The sequence below is a fragment of the Arachis ipaensis genome, chromosome B5 (genome assembly GCF_059453495.1).
Source record: "Arachis ipaensis isolate K30076 ecotype BB chromosome B5, ASM5945349v1, whole genome shotgun sequence".
Lineage (NCBI taxonomy): Eukaryota > Viridiplantae > Streptophyta > Magnoliopsida > Fabales > Fabaceae > Arachis > Arachis ipaensis.
This window is the reverse complement of record NC_142440.1, coordinates 22,631,330-22,657,650: the sequence shown is the minus strand read 5'-3', so window position 1 is coordinate 22,657,650 and position 26,321 is coordinate 22,631,330. Positions and strand designations below refer to the sequence as shown.

The window sequence follows — 26,321 nt, the reverse complement described above, 5'->3', positions numbered from 1 at the left end:
ATGGCTAGTACGAGCAATGCAGTTGGGAGCTCGAACAACCCACGATCGTTTGGAAGCATCATGAGGAGAATGAACAGAAACAGAGAAGCTCGTTTGCCAGAATGGTGTGCATGCGGGTCGAGACCGGTGCTGCGGTGGTCAGGGACGGATTCTAATCCAGAGAGACCGTTCCTGGGTTGTCCGAACTACAATGTAAGTATTATTGTTGTTGATTGCTGTATTTATGGATATAAATTTTGCTGATTGAATTTTCTTTGATGTGCAGACTGTGGGTAAGAAATGGTGTGGATTGTTTATGTGGGTTGATAAAGTTTTGGAAGATGCCATGCCATGTGATGATAGAACAAGACATTCAGTTGATGATGAAGAATGGAAGATGAAGATGGCTTGGAAATTTGGTAAATTAGAAGATGAAATTAGGGTTCTGAAAATGGAAGGAATTTTGATGTTTGTGTTCATGCTGCTGATTGTAATTGGTGTTCTTGTATTAAAGCTGGATAGACAACAGGGTCAACTGTATCTAGCAAAAAACAAATGACATGCATGTTATATGCATTCCTTGTTCATGTACTTGTTTCTATCCTTTTGTTTGAAAGAAATGGAAATTAAAGTGTTTGATTATATGCATACTTTTGTTCCTAGACTTCTTTTCAATGAAATAGAAATGGACAGGATTTGAACTACTCTTAAGTTTGTAACAGAGGATAAGATATAAACAAAAGGCTTAGAAAACTCAATTCAATAAAGTCATAATTCATAATTCATATTGGTAATGTTTGACTCAAAAAAGACACAATATAGAGCCAAAACACTAAGTATATCAAAGTTGTTGACATATTGACCTGATAAAATTCAAATTCTAAAATCCCCAACACTGGGACAATATTTTAGGCATTGTAAACAACATCAGCAAAATAGATAAAAAAAAACAGCTTGTTTTTCCTAAATATAATCATCCTAATCTTCATTTTTTGTGTTTGGGTGCCTTGAATCCAGGGTTGGACACAAACTTCATAAAATTTGCAAGCCTTGTAGCAGTTTCCTGTGTTGCACCTTGCATAGGGCCACTTGTTCAAATACTCTCAGGCTTCCTTATTAACCCTTTCAATCTTTTTGATGATATCAAAGAAGCCATCTTGGCTAGTACACCTTGCACAATCCCAAAGTAGCCCTCTAAGCTGGAGATCCTTCCATTGCTTATTGAAGTTCTTCCACAGATGCCAAACACAGAATCTGTGATGGACATCTGGAAAAACCTCCTTAACTGCATTTATAAGGCCCTGTTTCAGATACCAAAGAAGGGGTCAGATAGTTGTTTTCAGGCAGCAAAACTGTCCCTACAGTTATATAAGTGACATCAAAATAGTCCCTGGACTTGTTCAAGTGACATCAAACTAGTCCCTAGACTTATGTAAGTGACATCAAACTAGTCCCTACACAGCACTGTTACAAAACATTATGCAGAACAGGATAAATGAGTAACAATAGATTGACAGAACATTATGCAGCATATAATCAGTCCAGGATTAATTCTGCATATATAGACACCAGCCCAGTGTATTAACATCATATAATCAGTCCAGGATTAATTCAGCATATATAATCAGCAATATGTGCCTTAAATCAAACTGGCAAATAAATCACAAGGACAGGCACCAAACTTCACTCTCCGTGTAGTTCCCCACAAAACCCAAGACTAAGACCCTTTTTTTTTTTTTTTGCAACTGAGGGAAATATATATATACAACTACAACTTACTACCAACAAAAAAAGGCACACAGAAATAAAGAAAATCTGCCAAATTTGGAGCTAAAGTAATCACTAACTAGAGAGGTTAAAAAACAATAAAATAATATACAACACCTGAAGGTGGAGATGAAATAAGAAAAACCATCTAGAAATAGTAATGGTAAATAGTAGTTAATGATCATAGCATTGATTCAGTCCTAATCTTCTTCTACCATTTCATCATCACTTTCACTCTCTCTTTTTCATTATTTGACAGTTGGCAACAAAAGCACCACTCCCTTACTTTTCTACTTCTCCTTCTCTCTCTAATATTTCACTGTGCTATATTATCACTATATTCAAATTAACAATATAAGTTAAGTCTTCTATTATTTTGTGCTTTTTTTTTCAAAATTTTTATTAGAAAAGGTTATTGTGGACCGGGGTATTGAATAGAGTGCCTAACTTTGTTAGTTGTTAACTGTTAAATTATATGATATTTCACCTTTATTTTGATCATGTTGCTAATGATTTGTGTCATGTGAACATAAGAAAGTGTGAAATCAAGAACATTATTTTGGTGTAACTAAGGATAGCAGTTCTCTAGACACTAACTTCAATCTTGATGGATCAAACCATTCAAATTTACATACCCTTTCCCACAACTAATCCACTAGTCCAGACCAAATTCATCAAATAATTTGACTATTCCAATAGCTAAGTTAACTTCATTAGCAATTGCAAAACTTATTACTTTATATTACTCTAACTTATGTATGCAAGAATCCTTTATAATCACACACTCAGTTTAACTAAACAGCATTACATATTACATTCATTTTAACTAAACCAACTCAATACAAAGAAAGGCAATTAGGTAAATCAGTCAAATTCAGAATCCATTATCAGAGTTAAAAAAATTTTCAACTCCCAAAAGATCTTTACTTCTACTGTGATCATACAAACTCTGTTTAACAAATTCATTGATCAGAGTCATTGTCTTGAAACACATTAACAGTTTGAAAACTCCTCCACTAAGAGCAGTAAACTTTAACACATAAAGAACACGTTTTTATATCATCAAAACACAAGAAACGCTCCTACTCTACAATTTTCTTGGCCAAACCACTACGAAAGCCAGTAGTGATCAAACCCTAGCACAGAGAACAGAACAGAGGCATTCATACCCACCAATTACAATCGAAAAAAACGGCCTGAACTTTTGTGAATATTAGATTAACAACAATATCAAAAAACAGAGGAACCACATTTTTTTTTCATTTTTGGCTTACCTCTTTCAGAGAAACCAGGCTTCCCATGATTTTTTTTTTCATTTTTGGCAAACGAGCTTCTCTATTTCTGTTCATTCTTCTCATGATGCTTCCAAACGATCGTGGGTTGTTCGAGCTTCTAGCTGCATTGCTCGTGCTAGCCATAACCTTCGGGCTTCAGAGAGAGAGAACAGAAGAACACATCACCGATGAAGAGACAGCAGAGTGAACAATGTGGCCTTCAAAAAAGGGGATTAGGGTTTTAACTTCACCTGAGGGACTAAATTGAGTCGGAAGAGTTTACTCTGCCACTTCAGCTAGCCGTTGTGAGTCCCACGTGTCACCAACGCTGTCAGCTAAGCTTTCCGGTTGCGCCACGTGTGCTGAAATTGCCGGAAGGACCACTTTGAGTCCCGGAGTGCAAGTTTGGGGATGACTCTGAGGAACTTTTAAGTTCAGGGACTACTATGAGGCTCGAGTGCAACTTCAGGAACTACATTGAGGCTTATCTCCAAATATATACGATTGAAAGAGTATGGGGATATTGAATTTGTCCCCCCAATTAAACATGGAATATTGGTGTTGCCGAGAGTTCTGTTTCAATGTTAATTTAATTTACAGTAAAAATTAAGAAGTATATATATAACTCAGGCATCAGAAATAATCTAGAATCTTTAAATATGCTAATTATGCCATGAAATGACATTAATTAAAAAAGAATGATAGCACTTATCACATACATATACATAGCCACACATGCTACATATACTGTTAATTTGTTTATATCATTATTAACAAGAATTCATTATCATTCATGGTGATGGAGAACCGTGATGATGAACACTGCCAGTCACAGCGAGAGACACGGAAGTTTTCAGAGCAGAATCTAGTGACATCCCTTGTATAACAAGCCTGGGAGATTTCATCAGAGAGTTCTTCATTGAGTCTAAGAAGCTGTGGTACCTGGCCGGCCCAGCCATCTTCACCTCCCTTTGCCAGTACTCTCTTGGCGCCGTCACTCAGCTCCTTGCGGGCCACGTCGGCACCACCGCTCTCGCCGCCATCTCCGTGGAGAATAATGTCGTTGCCTGCTTCTGCTTTGGTATCATGGTACTTTTTCCTGGTCCAAGAATTAATTATTGTTATGCATTATTTGAAAACATGTAGATAAATTAAGAGTTATACCATCTGTACACTAAAATCAGCAACCAAAATAAGTTTTTAGTATAAAATACATGCTAGAATATAAATACACATTGAAAATAAATTAAACTACATATGCATTTATACATAAATACATTGGTGGTTGATTTTGTTGTACAAATAGCATTTTTGATTAATTTAACCATTCATTACCTTAAAATGTGGATAAAAAGAATTTTTTAGTTAAATGAGGATATAATTTTTTTTAACACTTGATGCATTTGCATCTTTGCTATATTAGCTAGTTAGTTTAAGTAGTTTTAGTTTAGTTTCATTTATTTTCTTTGAAATAAATAAGCAATTTTGTGAGCTTTTCATCCATGCATTCATGAACCAAGAACTAAGTGAAATTTGGCATAATCCATGTAAATGACTCAAGAAGTTTATATACAAGTTAATGTGAATGATTCCCTTGAAAATTATTGCATACGATGGCAAGACTTTGAGGAAAATCTTTTGGTTTATGTTAGGTAATGAAGCAAGTTGGCAACCTGGAAACCAAGTTGGCAACGCCAATGTGTGTGCCTGGAGCAAGGAAGAACAAGCAAGTTGGCAACGTACAAGTGTGTGTGCAGGAAGGATGCACGTTGTTACTGGCGTGTCTAGCAACAACTTGGGCAGCAACGTCAACAATTCTAGAGGGTGATACATTGCAAGTTGCCAACGCCAGGAAGCTACCAGAGGAGAAGGCCTGCACGTTGTTGCTGGCGTGTTTGCCAACAACTTGGGCAACAACGCCCATGCAAACTGGAGGAGAAGGCTTGCACGTTGTTGCTGGCGTGTTTGCCAACAACTTGGGCAACAACGCCCATGAAAAATGGAGGAGAAGGCTTGCACGTTGTTGCTGGCGTATTTGCCAACAACTCCAGCAACAACTCCAGAAAAAATTGGCAGCCTGACCTTGCCCTCTTCAATGGAGTATATCTTAAGCTAGAAAGCTCCAAATGAGGTGATTTCAGTGGCATTGGAAAGTAGACATCAAGAGCTTTCCAACCATATATCATAGCATGGGATTGGAGTTCATTCGAAGCTTCAAAAGCTAGCTTCATTTAGAGCCTCAGAAACTGAGCACGTTGGCACAGGCGTGTTTGCCAAAAACGCCTGCGATTCTGGCAGGCTGACCATGTCTTTTTCAATGGAACATAACTTGAGCTACAGAGATCCAATTGAGGTGCTTCCAATTGGTTGGAAAGCTGACATTCAGAGCTTTCCAACCATATATAATAGTATATAATGGAGCACAAAATTAAAGCTCAAATCAGAGGCAACTTCGGGCATCAAAACTGAGTTCAAAAAGGCAGAAAGGGTCAAGTGTTTAGCAACAACTTGGGCTGGCAACGTCCAAGCACCAAGTTCCCAGCCCAGGAAATTCTTGGGCATGTTGCCAACATGCATAAAGCTGGCGTGTTTTCCAGTAACGCCAGACCATTGGGCCAGAAGCGAGAAGAATGAGCTCTGTTTCCTCTGTTTAGCAACACTTCCTCCACTGAGCCAATATTCAACAAGGATAAAGCCCACATTGCTAACCCAATTGAAGATCTCCAAATGAGTCTTAGGATTAGTATAAATAGAGAAGGAGTTTTTAATTTTACGGTGACTTTTACTTTTACTTTTTAGACACTTTTACTATTACACTAGCATTTTTACTTTTTTTTTCTGCATCTCACCCGTCTTCTATTTTGTTTTTCTTGCAACTTTGAATTTCAGTTTTAAAGGAATACTTCTTCTTCTTCTTCTTCATTCTTCTCTACACTTAGTTTAATTTTCAACTTTTACATTTATTGTTGAATTTAGAGCTATGATTCACTAAACCCCACCTTCATTAGGGGGAGGAGCTCTGTTTATTTGAATGGGTTGATAATTCTTCTTTTCCTTCTCAATTCAAGTGGTTCATCCAAGAGGAAACTCTTGTTCTTCAAAGATTCAACTAAATTCGAGAGAAGGGTTGAATCTACATGAATTATATGGTGAACTTGAGAAAGGAGCCATGTAACTCAGTTTAGAGTTCATCCTTTCATGATTTCTTTGATCAATACACTTTGGGTTGGTATGTGAGATGTAACCTCCCTTAGTTGAGATCCTGGAAGATGTGTGGCCTTGGATTAGAAATTGAACTTCACCTCTTCTCATGACCAATTAGATCACGAGAGTGGCAATTGATTGTGTTGAAGAGAAATTGAATTGCCAAGAGATTGGGATTCAATTATTCACAATCCGCCATGGATCTATACCCATGATTGAGAAGGAATTGAGTAACATCAATTCATGACAATTTACATCTCTGATCCCTAATGATCTCTCCATCATTAATTCTCATCTCTTTTGTTCTTTAGTTCTTTGAATGCCCACTACCCAATTTCCTTCTATATTCTTGCAATTTATCATTCTTGCCATTTATATTCTGTTTCTCTATTTCTTGCAATTTACTCTTCTGCTTTTTAAAATTCTGCAACCTTTACTTTCTTGCAATTTATTTTCCATGTCATTTAAGTTTCTTGCACTTTAAGTTTCAGTTAGTCACTTTCATTTTCTTTCTCTATTCTAGTTCTTTAAATTCCTTGCCATTTAAATTTTTGTAATTATGTTCAAAAAATCACAAATCTCATGAAATCAAAACTATGTTTGCTTGACTAAATATACCATTTAACTAAAGTTGCTTAATCTACCAATCTCCGTGGGATCGACCTCACTCTTAGTGAGTTTTATTACTTGATACGACCCGGTATACTTGCCGGTTGTGCGTTAATATTTAAATTTTTGCGTATCAAGTTTTTGGCGCCGTTGTCGGGGATTGGCAAAGATTAACAATGATTAACTGAATGGAAGTTTAGATTAAGCATTTTTCTTTTCTTTGTTATAGCCCACTAATTGTTTGATATTTTGTTTCGCTAACTTTAACTTCACTCTAGCAATAGAGTGTTTCATTTGTGTTGTTGGTTTGCGTGTGTTTGTGTATGTCAGAGGCAAGGAGATTTGATCCTGAAGACGAGAGAACCCTCCGAAGGTTAAGAAGAGAAGTAACAGGAAAATGCATAATTGGTGAGGAGGATTCAGAAGGAGAAGACCAAGTCATAGAGGGCAACTTGCATAACCCTCCTGAGGGAGTTGCCAACAATAACGACCCACCTCAAAGAAGAGTTCTAGCTTCTTACACTTTCCCAAATCCAAGACACTGTGGGAGCAGTATACTCACTCCCAATGTTCATGCAAACAACTTTGAATTGAAGCCTCAGCTCATCACTCTCGTGCAAAACAATTGTTCCTATGGAGGAGGTCCCCTTGAGGATCCAAATCAACACCTATCTGTCTTTTTGAGAATATGTAAAACTGTCAAGACAAATGGTGTACATCCAGATATCTACAAGCTGCTGTTGTTCCCATTTTCTTTGAGGGACAATGCATCTCAATGGCTGGAGATATTCCCCAAAGAAAGTATCAACACTTGGGATAATCTGGTGAATAAATTCCTATCTAAGTTCTATCCACCTCAGAGGATCATCAGGTTGAAGACGGAGGTGCAAACGTTCACTCAAATGGATGGGGAATCATTGTATGAGGCATGGAAAAGATACAAAGCTCTGATTAGGAAATGTCCACCTGAGATGTTCAGTGAATGGGATAGACTTCAAAATTTCTATGAAGGGTTAACTCTAAAGTCTCAAGAGTCCCTGGATTACTCTGCAGGAGGCTCGCTACAATTTATGAAGACATCTGAGGAAGCCCAGAATCTCATAGACATGGTGGCAAATAACTAATACTTCTATACTCATCAGAGACAACGCCAACCCGTTCAAAAGAAGGGAGTGTTGGAATTAGAAGGAGTAAACACGATCTTGACACAAAACAAGTTGATGCACCAACAAATCCAGCAACAAATGAAAATGATGGCTAAGAGAATAGATGGCCTCCAACTAGCTTCAGTGAGCACAACAAATCAACCTTCAATTGAATGTGGTCAAAATGAAGCGAGCAATGTTGAGCAGCAACAAAAACAGGTTCAATATATGCATAATACCTCAAATTCTTCTCAAAATGATTTCTGTGGTGACACATACAACTCATCTTGGAGGAATCACCCCAACCTGAGATGGGGTGACAATCAAAATTCATGGCAGAGAAACCACAATTCCAATAACTCTCGCAATACAAACAACCAAAATCATTCATCCAATAACACTAACCAATACAAAAACTCACAAAACACATATCATCCACCTCATAACAACTCACAAACTCACCAAAATAACCTTTCCACACTTCCATTCAACTCACAAAATAACCACCTCAATGCTCCAAACAACCTCCACCAGCAACCATCACCTCCCATGCAACCACATCCAGACTCTCAGAGGATCTCTAACTTAGAGATTTTAATGGAAAAACTCATCAAGACTCAAGAGATGGCAAGACAAGATCAAGTCTTGACACTCAAAAATCAGGATGCATCTATGAAAAATCTTGAAAGACAAATGGGACAAATGGCTAAACATATCACAGAGATAGGTGAGAAGCGAGCATTTCCTAGTACCACTGAAGACAACCCCAAGGGACACAGGAAAAGCCATAAAGTGGGAGGAGTGTAAAGCAATCACATTGAGAAGTGGAAAGAAGGTGGAAACAGAAGCCATCACTCAAGAAGAGCACAACAAAGAAGGCCTAAAAGGAGAGGTAAAGGAGTAAAAGCAGGAGCAAGAAACTTCCACACAAAGTAAGAAGTTAGCTAAGAAGGAGGCAATGAAAGCATACCAACCAATGATCCCATACCCTCAAAGGCTCAAGGGAGAGAACAAAGAGAAACAATACTCCAAATTCCTGGAGATATTCAAGACACTGCACATCAACATCCCCTTCATAGAAGCACTTGAACAAATGACATTATATGCAAAGTTCATGAAGGAATTGTTGACAAAGAAAAGATCCTTGAAGGAGGGACAAATGGTTGTAATGACCAGGGAGTGTAGCGCCATCATCCAGAAAAGATTGCCAAGAAAGAGGAAGGACCCAGGGAGCTTTCATATCCCCTGCACCATAGGCAACATGATGATTGAGAGAGCATTTTGTGACCTTGGTGCAAGCATAAATCTAAGGCCTCTATCTTTGATGAGGAAGCTTCAGATTCATGAATTGAAACCCACAAAAATAGCCCTACAAATGGCGGACAAATCTATTCAGCAAGCATTTGGGGTTGTAGAGAATGTATTGGTAAATGTGGACAAATTTTTCCTCCCAGCTGACTTTGTCATCTTAGACATAGAAAAAGATGACAACACTCCTATTATCCTAGGGAGACCTTTCTTAGCTACTGCCAGGGCATTGATAGATGTTGAAAAAGGAGAATTGATGCTAAGGGTGCATGAAGAGCATATAGTGTTCCATGTCTTCAAGAATTTGCAAGATTCCACCCAAGAGGAAGAGTGTATGAAGATTGATTCCATAGATCCAAACTTGAAAGAGGCACCTGATGAAACACTTCCAATGCACATAAGCTCATGTTGGAAAAGAAAGGAAGAGGTAGAAGTGGTGCAACAAGCTCAAAGAATAAAGGAGAAGCTACAACGAAAGCATTTGAGATTCTTAGCAAGGACATTCCAAAAATTGAGGCTTCAAAACCTGAACTACCTCCTGAAAAAGAAAAGAGTCCCAAGAAGAAAGTGCCAAGAGGATGGAGAAACAAGAAAATCCCCACTGAAAGCTTCTCACCAGGGGATAAAGTGATGCTAACTTACCAACCAATGGAAATATCTCCACACTTTTCTGGATATTACACAGTGAACAAAATCCTCTCACTTGAACATGTGGAAATCATCAAGAAGGATACTGGAAGGAAGCTCACGGTGAGAGGGGAAGGATTAAGGCACTATGATCATCATCCTCCCTAAAGAGGGACAATCGTCAAGCTAATGACGATAAAAGAGCGCTTGTTGGGAGGCAACCCAACCTTAGGTAACTACTTTTTCATACTCTTCTCAGAATAAATGGTTAGTTCAACTTCTATGTATTGCAAGGAATTAAGTTTGGTGTTCCACACCAATGTGATTGTATCAACAAAGAAAAAATTAAGGGTGAATGCATGGTACTAAGTTTGGTGTTCCACCAACAGTCATGGAAAACAAAGTAACTCTTGAGATAATTATGAACAATCATAAATCCCAAACAATCATAGAAATTGACTAAGCCTGCATTTCATCTGTTTACCTTTTAGTCCTGCATTTTATTTACTCATAGATTTAAAGCACATGATGTAGTATGCATGCATGAAAGAAGCATTCTTGTGTTAGTATATAGAAGTAGGTAAGGAACTAAGTTTGGTATTCCCACACCAATTTAAGGTCAAGAACTCACAAGCATACCTGCATGCTAACCATCTCTCAAGTGCTTGGGGACAAGAAACTTTCAAAATTCATTGTAGGTAGTCACTTCAATTTTTGGAAGGATTAAGCATTATCAATCAAAGAGGCAAAGAAGGATGTAAAGACCAAAAATGATGATGATAAGGAGTAAAGCAAGTGAACTCCGAAAGGTTGTATTGTTAAGTGATCATCTTATATTCAAAACTGTTATGATTGAGAGCAATATTGCACCCCTGCTTGTCTGCTTAGCATAATCTCCTTAAAAGTTCAATAACTAAGATGCTAAATACATCATAGCACCATACACTTGAGAATTTGCTTACACTCAAGATCTATAAATTGCAAACAGAGAAAATTTCCTTGAAAAGAATGATTGAGGAGTCAAAAATTTGTTTTGAGACAAGCAAAAGATTAAGAGAAGTGGTGGTTCTAGTTATATGATTGTGTATTGAGGTTGCATGTTTGTGAAAACCTGCATGGGAGCTCATAGGTAGGAAATAGAGTTCAAAGAAGTATTATGGAGATTCTCAAACATCTTTTGATCCAAGAAGCAGCAAAAAAAAAAAGAGAACATGGCAAAAGGCTCTGAGCATCAATTACTAGGAAGAAAAAGAAAGAAATAAGAACTCAAAGAGTTATTATCCTAGTTAAATGCTTGTGGTAGAATTGTGTCAAAGAGAGAGGCTTGAGCAAGTAAATCCTAAGGGGTGCTTCAACACCTAATACCTTAAAACCAACTGGTTTGGGAGTATTGATTGAAAGCTTATCTAAAGAGCCGCTTTGAGACATGACACTTAGAGTCAAGGCCAAGACACAAAAACTATAAGCTGCTTCAAGGTGATTACCTATAGAGAGATTTCCATGATATCATTTGAATGAAAGTCCTAAGACCTAAGACTTCCAAAATGTAGGGACTAATAAGCACTGGAATCCTTGTATGAGCATATAATTCAGAGTTCACCCCACTGTCAACTAATCACTTCACTCACTCAGGCATTACAAGCTACTCCTCAACCCGTTCCGATTGAAAGAAATCTTTTTTGCATAGTTCTTTTCTTGCTTGAGGACAAGCAAGGTTTAAGTTTGGTGTTGTGATGCATTTGCATCTTTTCTATATTAGCTAATTAGTTTAAGTAGTTTTAGTTTAGTTTCATTCATTTTCTTTGAAATAAATAAGCAATTTTGTGAGCTTTTCATCCATGCATTCATGAACCAAGAACTAAGTGAAATTTGGCATAATCCATGCAAATGACTCAAGAAGTTTATATACAAGTTGATGTGAATGATTCCCTTGAAAATTATTCCATAAGATGGCAAGACTTTGAGGAAAATCTTTTGGTTTATGTTAGGTAATGAAGCAAGTTGGCAACCTGGAAACCAAGTTGGCAACGCCAATGTGTGTGCCTGGAGCAAGGAAGAACAAGCAAGTTGGCAACTTGGAAACCAAGTTGGTAACATACAAGTGTGTGTGCAGGAAGTATGCACGTTGTTACTGGCGTGTCCAGCAACAACTTGGGCAGCAACACCAGCAATCCTGGAGGGTGATACATTGCAAGTTGCCAACTTGAGAACCAAGTTGGCAATGCCAGGAAGCTACCAGAGGAGAAGGTCTGCACGTTGTTACTGGCATGTTTGCCAAAAACATGGGCAACAACGCCCATGAAAAATGGAGGAGAAGGCTTACACGTTGTTGCTGGCATGTTTGCCAACAACTCCAGCAACAACTCCAGAAAAAATTGGCAGCCTGACCTTGCCCTCTTCAATGGAGTATATCTTAAGCTGGAAAGCTCCAAATGAGGTGATTTCAGTGGCATTGGAAAGTAGACATCAAGAGCTTTCCAACCATATATCATAGCATGGGATTGGAGTTCATTCGAAGCTTCAAAAGCTGGCTTCATTTAGAGCCTCAGAAACTGAGCACGTTGGCATAGGCGTGTTTGCCAAAAACGCCTGCGATTCTGGCAGGCTGACCATGTCTTCTTCAATAGAACATAACTTGAGCTACAGAGATCTAATTGAGGTGCTTCTAGTTGTGTTGGAAAGCTGACACTCAGAGCTTTCCAACCATGTATAATAGTCTATAGTAGAGCACAAAATTGAAGCTCAAACCAGAGGCAACTTTGGGCATCAAAACTGAGTTCAAAAAGGCAGAAAGGGCCAAGTGTTTAGCAACAACTTGGGCTGGCAACGCCCAAGCACCAAGTTCCTAGCCCAGAAAATTCTTGGGCACGTTGCCAACGTGCATAAAGCTGGCGTGTTTGCCAGTAACGCCAGACCATTGGGCCAGAAGCGAGAAGAATGAGGTCTGTTTCTTCTGTTTAGCAACACTTCCTCCACTGAGCCAATATTCAACAAGGATAAAGCCCACATTGCTAATCCAATTGAAGATCTCCAAATGAGTCTTAGGACTAGTTTAAATAGAGAAGGAGTTTGTACTTTTACGGTGACTTTTACTTTTACTTTTTAGACACTTTTACTATTACACTAGCTTTTTTACTTTTTTTTCTGCATCTCACCCGTCTTCTATTTTGTTTTTCTTGCAACTTTGAATTTCAGTTTTAAAGGAATACTTCTTCTTCTTCTTCTTCATTCTTCTCTACACTTAGTTTAATTTTTAACTTTTACATTTATTGTTGAATTTAGAGCTATGATTCACTAAACCCCACCTTCACTAGGGGGAGGAGCTCTGTTTATTTGAATGGGTTGATAATTCTTCTTTTCCTTCTCAATTCAAGTGGTTCATCCAAGAGGAAACTCTTGTTCTTCAAAGATTCAACTACATTCGAGAGAAGGGTTGAATCTACATGAATTATATGGTGAACTTGAGAAAGGAGCCATGTAACTCAGTTTAGAGTTCATCCTTTCATGATTTCTTTGATCAATACACTTTGGGTTGGTATGTGAGATGTAACCTTCCTTAGTTGAGATCCTGGAAGTTGTGTGGCCTTGGATTAGAAATTGAACTTCACCTCTTCTCATGACCAATTAGATCACGAGAGTGGCAATTGATTGTGTTGAAGAGAAATTGAATTGCCAAGAGATTGGGATTCAATTATTCACAATCCGCCATGGATCTATACCCATGATTGAGAAGGAATTGAGTAACATCAATTCATGACAATTTACATCTCTGATCCCTAATGATCTCTCCATCATTAATTCTCATCTCTTTGTTCTTTAGTTCTTTGAATGCCCACTACCCAATTCCCTTCTATATTCTTGCAATTTATCATTCTTGTCATTTACATTCTGTTTCTCTATTTCTTGCAATTTACTCTTCTGCTCTTTAAAATTCTGCAACCTTTACTTTCTTGCAATTTATTTTCCATGTCATTTAAGTTTCTTGCACTTTAAGTTTCAGTTAGTCACTTTCATTTTCTTTCTCTATTCTAGTTCTTTAAATTCCTTGCCATTTAAATTTTTGCAATTATGTTCAAAAAATCACAAATCTCATGAAATCAAAACCATGTTTGCTTGACTAAATATACCATTTAACTAAAGTTGCTTAATCTACCAATCTCCGTGGGATCGACCTCACTCTTAATGAGTTTTATTACTTGATACGACCCGATATACTTACCGGTTACGCGTTAATATTTAAATTTTCGCGTATCAACACTAACCAAGTATATACTGTATAAGTTCTTAATAAAATATAAGTAACTCCCCTTTCAATACAGACCATAAGAACGCCAAGCTGATATTGTTGCTAATAAACATATGTTATGGATCTATTATTTTAGTTTAAAATATGTATTTTACTAAGTTTTAGGGATTTCAAAATTTTTGCTCTTCAAAAAATTTCCTACTCCGACCAAAAAAAATCATTTCAACTGGAAAATAGACTATATTATTTAGACTTTCTTTACCAATAGTAACATTTCCACATATATTTCATAATTGGAAAAGAGATTATTGTTTCCTTGAAACAAAATCTAAATAAAATGAGTCAAAGTAATTGCATATATTTTGCAATGATGCAGCTTGGAATGGGAAGCGCACTAGAAACAAGCATTTGGAGCAAGAAAGTTGGAAATGCTTGGAGTCTTAATGCAAAGATCATGGGTGATCCTCAACGCCATTGCACTTCTCCTTAGCTTCTTATATGTGTTTGCTTGCCAGTTACCAAGATTGATAGGGGAGACACGAGACAGCATCCATAGCAAAGGTGGCGGGAGTATTCGCACTTTGGATGCTTCCACAACTCTTTGCATACTCCATGAACTTCCCCATCCAAAAATCCCTACAGGCACAAAGCAAGATCATGGTCATGGCTTGGATCTCCGCGGGGGTGCTGGTGGCGCATGCAGTGCTGAGCTGGGTGTCGATGCTAAAAATCCGCTGCCGTGATGCTTAACGTGTCATAGTGGTGGCTCAAATGGAAGTTGCAAGGACACTTGGAAGGGATTCTCCTTGCAAGCATTTCAGAGTCTCTGTGGTTTTATTCGTCTCTCATTAGCCTCTGCTGTTATGCTCTGGTGCGTCACATTTTCATATATATGCACAAATATGTACTGCCTATGCTTGTATATCTATATTATTACCAAATTATAATCACAAGTTTTTTTTATCTACCCAAAAGATATATATTCTTCCATATGTTTCCTTAAAATCTTGTGCAGCTTGGAAGTTTGGTACTTTATGGTCCTGATTTTGTTCGCTGGTTATCTAAAGAATGTAGAAATTTCGGTGGATGCAATGAGTATATGGTACTACACAACATTATCTTACAATAAAAAGCCAATTTTTTTTATATGGGTTCAATGCTCACCTTTTCCAATGCTGGCGATTCATGCATGTTTTTCTGATGATGACTTTGCAGCATGAATATCTTGGGCTGGACAATCATGTTCGCCTTCGGAATGAATGCAGCCGTGAGGTTTGGTCCTATTTTAGATGCATCATTTTTCAGGAAAAACTATGCAACACAACAATTAAAAGAAATGTTATTAGTTTTAATAAAAACTAATTTGATTCCTAACATCATGCAGTGTGAGGCTGTCAAATGAAGTCGGGGCAAGTCACCCAAGAACAGCAAAATTGACCATAGTAGTTGCTATGATCACTTCGTTTGTTGTTGTGAGTGTTAATAAAACGTCAATGAAATTTTGCCTTTATATAATTAAAATAATATTTTTTTTTTACAAAACGTCAATTTGTACTACTATCATAGCAATGTAAAATATCAAAATATCAAATGTTATTGTATTTCTCACTGAAATTATCCATATCTAAAAATTTTAAGAGAGAAATTATTCTAAGCATATTTTTGGTGTGCCTGACGATTTTTAGCGAATTTGGTCTGGAATGCTGTCAAGGACCTTCCTACAATCATGTGTGTTAAGCCTCATGGTCTATAAAACCAATTGGAGTAGAGAGGTAAAATTTTCTACTACGGTGTTGGATCAAAACAATTTACTATTATGTATTAATGAATTAAAATGTTGGAAGAAAAAGAATTTAAAGAATAAGCATCTAAATTTTTTTGTTAACCAAGTTAGTCTAACATAATAAAAATCAATTATAACTAATATTATTTTAAATCTTATTATTTACTTTATTTAGACTTGATTCATAATAAGATTTGAATGTATAACATCACTTTATTTTTATTAGAGCCTAATCTTTTGATCGAATGGCAGGCCTCTCTTGCCGAAATAAGATAAAGTGGGGCAGGTATACCGAATCAGAGAACGAGATTGTGAAGAATGATCCAGACATAAGAAAATAGTGTTAATTGAAAGTAGCACTGTAGCAGCAACGGTTGATAATTTTAGAGCAAACACATTCTAGATCCGAATTTATCAAAGTATTTGAGTGTACATTTTATCTCTAATTTTATTTAATATTTCAATTTTAGCCCTTGTGTTAAAATTTTGGTTAGAAAATATAACTGCTCGACTTACAACATCAATGCATGACAGAATGACAGTACACGCTACGCGAGACAAGGCATAAAATAAATTGAATTTCGGTATCGCCAGAAAATCTTTTTGACATTCTGAGAAAGGCATGAGGAATTTCATTGTAAAATTAGGACGATCATAATAGCATATAAAATTCAGTCATTGTATATCTATATCTTAACAATCGATTTATCTTCATTATTCAATTCACGATATTTGAGATTAGTTTTCGTTATCACTTCCCAGCCCATATTTTATTCGAGTAATCCAGGCAATTCCGTGAGTAATTCCGTAATTGTAATTTAACTCCCTATTAATTCAGTCACGACTGAACTACCTGAATTAGTATAGAACGTAAGTCCAGGCAAAAATAAGCTAAACCAAGAAATAAACTCAACTGTGTTTACCAAATTGAAGTTCCATAACATCAATAAAAAGTCAATAAAAATATAAAACCAAATCCTTTCAAACACATAGATCACTACAATTAACCCAAAAATAAGAGACAAAACTTAGAAGCTCTAGTTTGAACAACCTACCACTTAATCAAAGAGACTGAATCCCATATCCTGCAAGACAAACAAATCCAAAACCAAATAATCAGATCATTTTGAAAAACCAAAGTAATTAAATAATAATAATAATAATAATAATAGTTGAATCTTCTTACATCATCTGATTCCTCCTTCTCTTCGACCTTCTCCTCCTTCTTTGCCTCGGCGGCTGCGGGAGCAGCAGCACCACCGCTAGGAGCAGCGGCAACGGCAACAGCACCACCACCACCAGCAGGCACCGACGCAAGCTTTTCCCTTCCGGCGGCAATAACCTCTGTTATGTCTTTGCCTTTAACTTCAGATAAAAGGAGCGTTATGCTGTCATCATCTGCTTCAGCTCCAACTGAACAAAACATACATGTCATAATTTACAATACTAAGGTCAAAATTCTCCACATATCAACTAACTTCGAAGCAAAATAGAAATGTATTGAAATAAAATAGGATTAATTAGATAAAAAGGCTACCGGAGCTGAGAATGCCCTTGAGATCGGCGGCGGAAGGAGCGGCATTGCCACCGAGGACGGCGAGGAGGTAGGCGGCGATGACCTTCATCTTCCTTCCACAACTAGGTATCACGAATCACGGCGTGGATCTGGTGGGGGGATGAACAAAAGTGAAGGTTTTTTCAGTTCTGCAGATTTATAAATAGGGTTAGGGTTTGAGTCCTCGCATGGGCTCCTAGGGTTTTATAATGTGGCCAACGTGGCCCTTGTTGTTGGGCTGTTTCCATACTTTATTGGGCCAGCTTACCCCGGACCCTATAAGCCCATTATATGCCTTTTATATACCCCGGGCCCTTATAAGCCCATTATATGCCTTCATTAATAATCATTATAAAAAAATACCCATTATATGCCGCTTGACCAAAAAAAAAAAACCCATTATATGCCTTCAAAGAAGCGAACGATTCGAAACTTCAAGGACCACCAAAGTTCGGCAGGGATGAAGACGATGAGGATGTCGATGGAGATGAAGATGCTGCCGACGAAGACGAAGATACAACCGACGGTTCGATAACTGCGTCCATTGATTTTGGAGCTTTGAGCGTCGAAGATACTTCCGTCGATTTGGTGCTCTTCCGCGTCGAGATGCTGCAGTTCATCTGCTTGGCTTGTTGAGGAAAACTTGCTGTAATGGAAGATGAAGAGTCTAGTTTCGTCAAAAAATGAAGAAGGAAACGTATGTTTGATTTTCGGGTCGGGTTGGGGGCTTTTTTTTTTTTTTTTTTTGGTCAAAGGTTGGGGGCTTTGAGTTTTTGTATTGTATTAGGTCTGGGCCAGGTTTTGGTCTAGTTCTCTGACAAAAAAAAAAGAATTGGCAGTAGCCACTGCACACATGTTTCTAATGAAATATTAGACCAATATATAAAATTAAGCCATGTTTTTTCACAAAAAATAAGGAGAGAGAGAAAAAAAAAAGATTACGTGTGTGTTTGTCTAATGTGTTAGATTTTCTCAATTCGAGAATTAAGCTTTCAAGTGGTATTAGAAATTGCACTCAGAGTTTAAAGTAGTCCCTAAAATTAATAATTCCTCAAATTCATCCTCAAAATTGTACTTTGAGACTCAAATTCATCCTTCAGGACATTTCTGTCCAAGTGACATCATCGAAAAGCTGACATAGACTCTATTTTGACACGTTTGCAAACCCTAAACGACACCGTATGTGTATTGGCAAGTAAACGTTTGCTATGCAACATCGTTTCACACTATATACAATAGTCTCTCCTTCAAAGTTAAATCAACATTTTCTTTCCCTCTCAAAACAGAAACAAAATCCTTTCTTCTTCCATTTAACCCTTAATGGCAATGGTGTGAATCGTGTCTTTACAGCGATTCCCTCTAAAAACACACTGCACTCGAGGGTCAGCTTCATCGTCGTCATCATTCAGAGAGTGTGTGATGAAGACTGATTTCTCTATTAGAGGCAAGAAAAAAAAAGAGAAAGTAGAATAAGAAATGCTTTGTTTTACTTAAATGTTGTTAATGTGATTTCTTTTAATAGTTAAATAGAATTATTTATCGTTGATTATGTGGGTATGCATGTTGATGTTATGCTGTTTTTGTTAGGGTTTAATTGGAACTAATTTTGTTAGTGATCATGATAAAATTTTTCGTTGATCAAGAGTTGTTTGTTATATTTGATATCTATTTCATTATTGTTATAGTTTGATTCTAACATTTTAGTGGAATGTGGTTTATGGTTTAATGATATTAGTGTTGAAGTTAGGTGTTTATCTTTTTTATTTTCAGATGGATGAGCTTTTTATTACCATCATATATCACCATGGAGGGTTATTTACCACAGAGCAGGATGGAAGTGTGTCCTACAGTAGTGGACAAATTTCAAATATGCAACGACTTGATGTAGACACACTCGATGTCTTCTTAATCCGAGACTACCACAAGCAACTTAGGTATGACAAGGTGACTCAATGTTGGTTGTTGGCTCCTAATAGACTTTTGAAGACTAGTCTCTGAACTATATCACATGATAAAGAGCTCATGAAGATGTATTATCATACTCAAAGGAACAAGAGAGTTGTCTATGTGTTATTATGAGCATGGAATGCCTGAATCTGTGTTTAATGTGGAAGAAGAAGCAGTATCTAAAGGCAAAGAATTGATTGTGTTAGAGGATAATGCTACTGTAGGAGAAAATTTAAAAGACCGTTTTTTCCAGCCAAACCTCATTACTAATGTCACCACCAAAACAATCCCCACAACATCATCAACCCCAAATCCAGAACCATGTCACACTGCTAGCACCACTACAAAGTTAGCTAATTCTTAAAATGTCTTGTCCACCCTAAAATCAATCCACACAACAAAACCAAATAGTAAATTCAGTCCAGGTCCAAAAGCAAAGACGCAACCCATTGCAAAAGGTAGTAGTAAGCCCCACCCACCACCAAAAATAAATGTCTAGTCCACTGCAAAATCTGTAACCAGGCCCAAACATACAGTGTTTAAGGAGTGTGATCTACCAAAAAAAAGGTTCCCAAAGAGGCAAAATTGCAACAACACATGCTAGGAGGCCTTTAACAAGAGCAGCTTCTATTAACACTATCAGAATATCATATGCTAAGGGAAAAGAGTCCGAAACTATGACAGTGACACTATCTAGTTCAGATGACTCAACAGATAGTCATGATAGTTATGATAGTGTGGAGGATGAACCATATAAGCCTGGTTATGACAAAGAAGACTCTACTGAAGAAGAAGAAGTGGCTGTGAAGAAGTCAACAGGAAAGCTCCCTCAAGTTAAGTTGAGGACTGCAGCAACTTCCAAGCTAATGCAAGAGAGAAGAGTAATTATGGTTGAGGATGATGGTATGGTGTGTGCAGACTCAGACTCTAAAGATGATGAACTATTTTTTGGTGATATGACACCATATTCTGAAGCTCAAGATGGAGCTTATGATGAATCTGATGGTGGAGATTCATGACATTCGAAGGAAATGAAGACTCTTCCAAACTCTGAAGATGTATTGGATGAGGTTGATTTAGATAAGGTCTTTCTGGTGTTTAGAGAAGGAGAAAGGTTTGGAGATCAGAAACTTGAGGTAGAAATGAAATTTAACATGAAAATGGAATTCAAGGAGGTTGTTAGTGAGTATTGTATTCAAGAGGGAAGACAAATTTGGTTTAAGAAGAATGATAGTGTCAGTGTGTAAGCTGGAGGAATGTGGTTGGGTTGTGTATGCTTCCAGAGACGTTGAGGGTAGGAGCGGCAAACGGGCCTAAATCCGTCGGGCTGATCCGCGTAATCCGCCAAAAAAGACGGGTCAGGCTGGAAATTTGGGACCGCCAAATAGCAAAATTTTGTTTAACCCGCACCGCTTAACCCACGGGATTTGGCAAGGCGGGACAGGCTTCCCTGCCGGGCTTAGTGATTTTTTGGCAAGGGAATATTTTTGCAATTTTTTGTCAAAATCCAACTTCTCCCAACCCAACTTACAAGAGAATGAAGATGAAAATTGAGTGTTTTGGATTATGTTTATTTTGCTTTGGAGACAATATTTATAATTATGTTTTGGATTATGTTTATTTTGCTTTGGAGACAATATTTATAATTATGTTTTGGATGAAAACTTGGTTTATAATTATTTTTATTAGATATTTATAATTACAATGACTTTAATGTTTGTGAATATAAAAATTATAATTTTTTTATGCTTTTATAAATTATAAATATATTAAAATGATTGTAAAATTATATATATTATTTAATAGTTAATAATAAAAAAAGAAGAGATTTGGCAGGCTTAGCCCGCCAGCCCGCAATTAGGCGGGGCGGGGTGAGATTTTAGGACTGTCGTACTAGGCAAGCGGGGCGGGGCTGCCCACCAAAGGCGGGCTTTTGGCGGGGTGGAGCGGGCTTCTCTGCTTGCCACCCCTATTTGAGGGTAATTATTAGCAGATCAAGACCTTTATGGATGATCATAGATGCCCAAGGGAGACTGAAAATATATTGGCTAACAAGAAATGACTAGCTTGTAGATTGGTGAGAAAACTGAGGAAATATCCTAATATGAAGTATTTTGAGGTTGCATAGTACTTTCAAGAGCAACTGTGAGTTGGACCTTAACAAGTCCTCACTAACAAGGGCTTTAGGGAATGCAAGGGCCATAGTATATGGCGATGCTGCTGCCCGAATGGAATGGTTAAGGATTACAGATTGACATTGATCAAGAGTAATCATGGCTCCGATGTCTAGATTGGTGTCACGCTTCATCCTAATTCTGATGAAAATATAATATTTGAGAAGATGTATATTTATCTTAAAGAATGTAAAAGAGGGTTTAAGGCTGGTTGCAGGCCACTTATAGGCATGGATGGAGCATTTCTGAAAACACAGCATGTTGGTCAAATTCTATCTGCTATTGGTTAAGATGTAAAATGTGATTGCTTATGCTATTGTTTCTATTGAAAACAAGGACAACTAGAAGTGATTCATGGAACTGCTTCATGAATACTTGGGTCATTATAAAGAGCATGGTTGGTATTTTATCTCAGACATGCAAAAGGTATTATTGTTAATTGACATGGTAACTAACCTATGATGAATCTATTAATCCATAAATAGCTATTGTGATAATTGTAGTTGTTAATTAAAATTAGTTATGGTAGTTATTATAGTTGTGATTTATTGTAGATGTTGTGATTTATTGTAATCATGGTATTTTTTGTAGTTATGGTAGTTATTATAGCTGTTGTGATGTTTGTAGTTGTTAATTATCATTATTTATGATAGTTATTGTAGCTGTTGTGATTTGTTAAAGTTGTTAATAAAGATTAGTTATGGTAGTTGTTGCAGCTGTTGTGATTTTTTGTAGTTGTTAATAGAGATTATTTATGGTAGTTGTTGCAGTTGTTAATTAACACTAGTTGTTCATTGACTTGAACTTTACATATGATGTTCATTGAGATGTTCATTAACTACAATTATTATTCTTATTCTTGTGGCCTTTATACCGCTGCAATGTTTTTCTTTGTTTTAACTAAGAGAAGTGCCACAAGGACTATCTCGACTATTTGTTTACACTAAAAAAGGGCCAATTTGCTGTCACCTATATAATTTTGGGGACCAATTTGCTATCACTTATATAACTTTGGGGACCAATTTGCTATCACTTATATAACTTTGGGAATTACATTGAGGCTCGGGAGAAAACTTTTAGCTAAGGTTAATTTTATTTCATTTTATTTTCAGGGCCTCATTCTTGCAATTTGGGAGGTGTTCCCTGATGTCTATCACAAATTCTATGTTTGCTATTTATGAAGGAACTTCAACAAGTAATGGAAGGACAATGAGCTTAGAGAGTTGCTATAGGAGTGTGCAAGGTGTACTATCCAAGAAGGGTTCATTGAAGGATAAAAAAATATAGAGAGTTAATAAGGATGCGTGGACATATCTGAGCAAGTGGCCAATGGATTCATGGAGTAGGGCCTTCTTCAGTAATTTTTCTAAAATTGACAACATTTGCAATAATGCCTACAAAATTTTCAACGCTAGGATCAAAGAAGCCAAAGCCAAGCCCATTATCACACTGTTGGAGGAAGTTAGGTTGTATGCTATAAGGTCTATAGCCAGGAACAAGGTGAAGTCTAATGCTCATGTTGGGATCCTACCTTCGTCCCATCCAGTGTAGTAGGTTGAAAAAAAAAGGAAAGAATCCAAAAATTGGGTGCCTATGTGGTCTGGTAACACACATTATGAGAAGTTTGAAGTCTACGACTGGCCAATCAACATTGTTGTGGACTTGAAAAAGAGGTTGTACACATGTAATTTTTGGCAGCTAAGTGGTATAATTTCATTCATTTAAGTTTATCTATTTAATTATGTCTACTATCTAGCATTAGTTGTTTATTGATAGAGATTTTTTGTGCAGGGATGCCATGGGTGCACGCATGTGCTGCATTGGCAATAGCTGACAAAAAATCAGATCAATTCTATCACAAGTGGTTAACTATGGAAGCATATAATGATACATATGCCTTCCATATAAACCCATTTCTATGCCAAGCACTATAAAAAAAGATCACCTTATAACATACCTCAACCATTCAGAAAGAAACCAAGGCCAATTAAGGAAAAAACAAGAAAGGATGCTGATGATGAGCCAAGTGGTAGTAAGAAGCAGAAGACCAAGTTGAAAAGAACTTATAAAAAATGCCATTGTTACTACTTTGGTGAAGCAGAACACACCAAAAGATATTGTGGCAAGAGAGTTGTTGATGAAAAAGCAGCAACTGCAGTTGCTGTAGCTGATACTGGTATTGATGTTGATGAAAATTAGGCCAATAATTCTACTTCAACTACTGCTGTAGATGGTGGTGATGCCATACTTAGTCCACTGCCTCAACTTGAAATACAGCTTCAACTTAGTCAACTTATTTTGTCAGAAACCGATGACTCTCAATAAGTTTGCAAATGTAGCTTGTATAGATTTTATTATATCCACACTCTTATGAATTTTATTAATCATTTAACATGTTTCTTACATAGGTATCTTTCGCTCCAGCTTGGCTAATAAAGCTCCCTCCTAAAAGGAAGTTATCCAAAGCCACAAGCACTCCATCAGCAAGCAACCCACCTACAACTACCACACTAGCTAACACCCTACCTGCAACTACCACACCAAGTCCCATGCAAAAAGCAACATAGAGAATTGTTTCAAGGCTTGTCAACTACATGAGATTTGTGCCTACTCCTAAATTCAAGCCACCCAGAACCAACAAATAATGACATAGAATATTATGTATAGAAAATAATTGGTGTCTTTGTCTCTCTGTTTTGTTTAGAATACTTGCTTTAAATGCTTTCTTAATTAGGATAAACTTTTTTAAGCTCAATAAAGGTTTTATTTTTGGAACCTTGACATATACAACACTTTTGGCGAAGTCTTTTTATGCAATGAATATCAATTATAACTCTTTTGAATTGATTTTGTTTTATTTTGTCCTAAAATACGAAAATATGTAAAATGCTATCAATTTTTGTTTCTTTGAAAGCTAAAAAAATGTATAGTAATACAATGTGCATATGCACATCTCATTTGTTTTTAGCAAGATACAATTGTCCAAATTACTTATCCCACTTGAAAAACAAAACAACCACAATAATCAGTAACATACATACAAACAACATAGCCCCACCCATTTCTAAAACCCTAACTTCAGACTTTAGGCTTCCAAGCTTTCAAGCAATCTTCATCTTCTATTTTTTATTGTCATTTAAAGGACTTACTCTACCATTAACTGTTATCACATCTTCTTCTTGAACTTTATCTGCTCATAGGAACAACCTACACCACCTCTTACCTACAATCTACACCCACATTCAAGAGAATTTGGAAGTAAATAAGCCATAATTATATCTAGAACATAGCAAACAAGAGCAACCACTTACATTGTAGTTTGGCAACCGAAGAAGGGCCTTTGATCTCCTGACCATCTTAGAACCGATCGTCCCCCACACCTACACTATTCTGGCAAACACGAATCTCTGTTTCTAGCAGTTCTCCTACCAACACTTTCATTGGAGCGAGAATTAGTCAAGCTCCCAGCTATGTCACTCGCGTTAGCCATCTCGTTTCACTTTGGAGATTCTTGAATCCAGCAGAGGACATGAGTACAGAAGGTCTGGAGATGGTGTAATCAATTGGGGATTAGGATTTTTAAATTTCACGTATGGACCAATTTGCTCTCAAGAAATTTCTCCTGCCACATCATCTATAATGTGTCACAATAGAGTCCAGACTAGTTTTTTGATGGTGCTATTTGCATAGAAATTATCTAAAAGATGAATTTAAATTCTAGAGTACAATTTGCAGAAATGAATTTGAAAAACTATTAATTTCAGGAACCATTATGAACATCGAATCTAATTTTATTGACTACTTTAAAGATTAACTTTTAATTCATATTTTGACCGTTATTAATATTTACATCAATTACTTGATTAGGCTATTTTTTTATGAATTGAAATGGTGTGATATGCACTTTTATTAGAAAGGTTGGTGCTTTTTAATATGGAGCAATTTTTTTAAAAAATTATTATTATGCAAATTGAACGTCCTCTCATCCATTTCAAAATAAAAAAGTGGCTTGATTCACCTGAATAAGAATTATGTGGACTTTGCATTACTTACAAAGTTACAAAAAATAAATAAATAAAGAATGGATATGAAAGTTTTCGTAAGTGAATAAGCAAGTTAGTTGCAAACTTTGCAGTTCTATGCAATCCACTTGACTGATACAAAAGGACAAAATCACTTAAAATGAAAAAAAAAACATTATAAAGTAATAAAATACAGAAATTATTTTTGTTATAGGAAAGAAGTTGGTGTTTTCGGAAGATATTGGGAGGTGGGGTGATTTACCGGGCGGTGGAGCTTCCGGTCAACACGCAGGGGACGTGGTGTCCCTGCTCTTCAGCAGCGTGTCAGCACCTCAGTAGCACGCCGGGAGCGTGGTGACGCGGCGCGCATGCAAGGATCTGGTACAACGCAGGGGCGTGGTGGAGCTGACGTCGCAGAGTCCCAATGTGCCTGCACCACAGGGGGGGCGTGTTGCAGCTGCTGCCATGCAGGGGACAGGTCTCACCCCGGTAAACAGCAAGCGTGGTCTAAGTTGCTCTATATAAAGAGCCTCCCCCAACTGCAATATATAGAAAGTGTGTTAGTGAGAGGGAAGAAAAGCATTAGTGTGTGAAGCAGAGGGGAAGGGGGGTTGCGATTCAACTAAGAGGGGAAGGGTGTTGCTGCTCCACAAGGAGAAATGGTGGGAAAATAGGCAGAAA

General features: G+C 37.1%; 2 protein-coding genes and 1 pseudogene across 2 annotated transcripts; 2 read left to right on the top strand and 1 right to left on the bottom strand.

Moving 5' to 3' along the window:
* On the top strand, window positions 1–538 carry LOC148563588 (uncharacterized). Its single transcript, XM_088488841.1, has 2 exons — window positions 1–192; window positions 266–538. Exons 1-2 carry the CDS (start codon window positions 1–3, stop codon window positions 536–538), a joined length of 465 nt encoding a protein of 154 aa, XP_088344967.1.
* A 2,996-nt stretch (window positions 539–3,534) lies between these two features.
* On the top strand, window positions 3,535–15,733 carry LOC148563587 (protein DETOXIFICATION 29-like; annotated as a pseudogene).
* A 1,101-nt stretch (window positions 15,734–16,834) lies between these two features.
* LOC107643312 (large ribosomal subunit protein P2B) lies at window positions 16,835–17,673 on the bottom strand. Its single transcript, XM_088488840.1, has 3 exons — window positions 17,480–17,673; window positions 17,129–17,355; window positions 16,835–17,027 (listed from the first exon to the last, which is right to left on the bottom strand). The coding sequence occupies exons 1-3, from the start codon at window positions 17,565–17,567 to the stop codon at window positions 17,001–17,003; spliced, it is 342 nt and encodes a 113-aa protein (XP_088344966.1). The 5' UTR covers window positions 17,568–17,673; the 3' UTR covers window positions 16,835–17,000.
* Between the last annotated feature and the right edge of the window lie 8,648 nt (window positions 17,674–26,321).

What these genes read in the sequence shown, in the direction of transcription:
- LOC148563588 (XM_088488841.1), top strand. Translation starts at nt 1, where the DNA reads ATGGCTAGTACGAGCAATGCAGTTGGGAGCTCGAACAACCCACGATCG. An exon ending in TGGGTTGTCCGAACTACAAT is followed by an intron (nt 193 to 265) that starts GTAAGTATTATT and finishes TTTGATGTGCAG; the next exon opens with ACTGTGGGTAAGAAATGGTG.
- LOC107643312 (XM_088488840.1), bottom strand. Translation starts at nt 17,567, where the DNA reads ATGAAGGTCATCGCCGCCTACCTCCTCGCCGTCCTCGGTGGCAATGCC. An exon ending in CAAGGGCATTCTCAGCTCCG is followed by an intron (nt 17,356 to 17,479) that starts GTAGCCTTTTTA and finishes TGTTTTGTTCAG; the next exon opens with TTGGAGCTGAAGCAGATGAT. An exon ending in AGAAGGAGGAATCAGATGAT is followed by an intron (nt 17,028 to 17,128) that starts GTAAGAAGATTC and finishes TTTGTCTTGCAG; the next exon opens with GATATGGGATTCAGTCTCTT.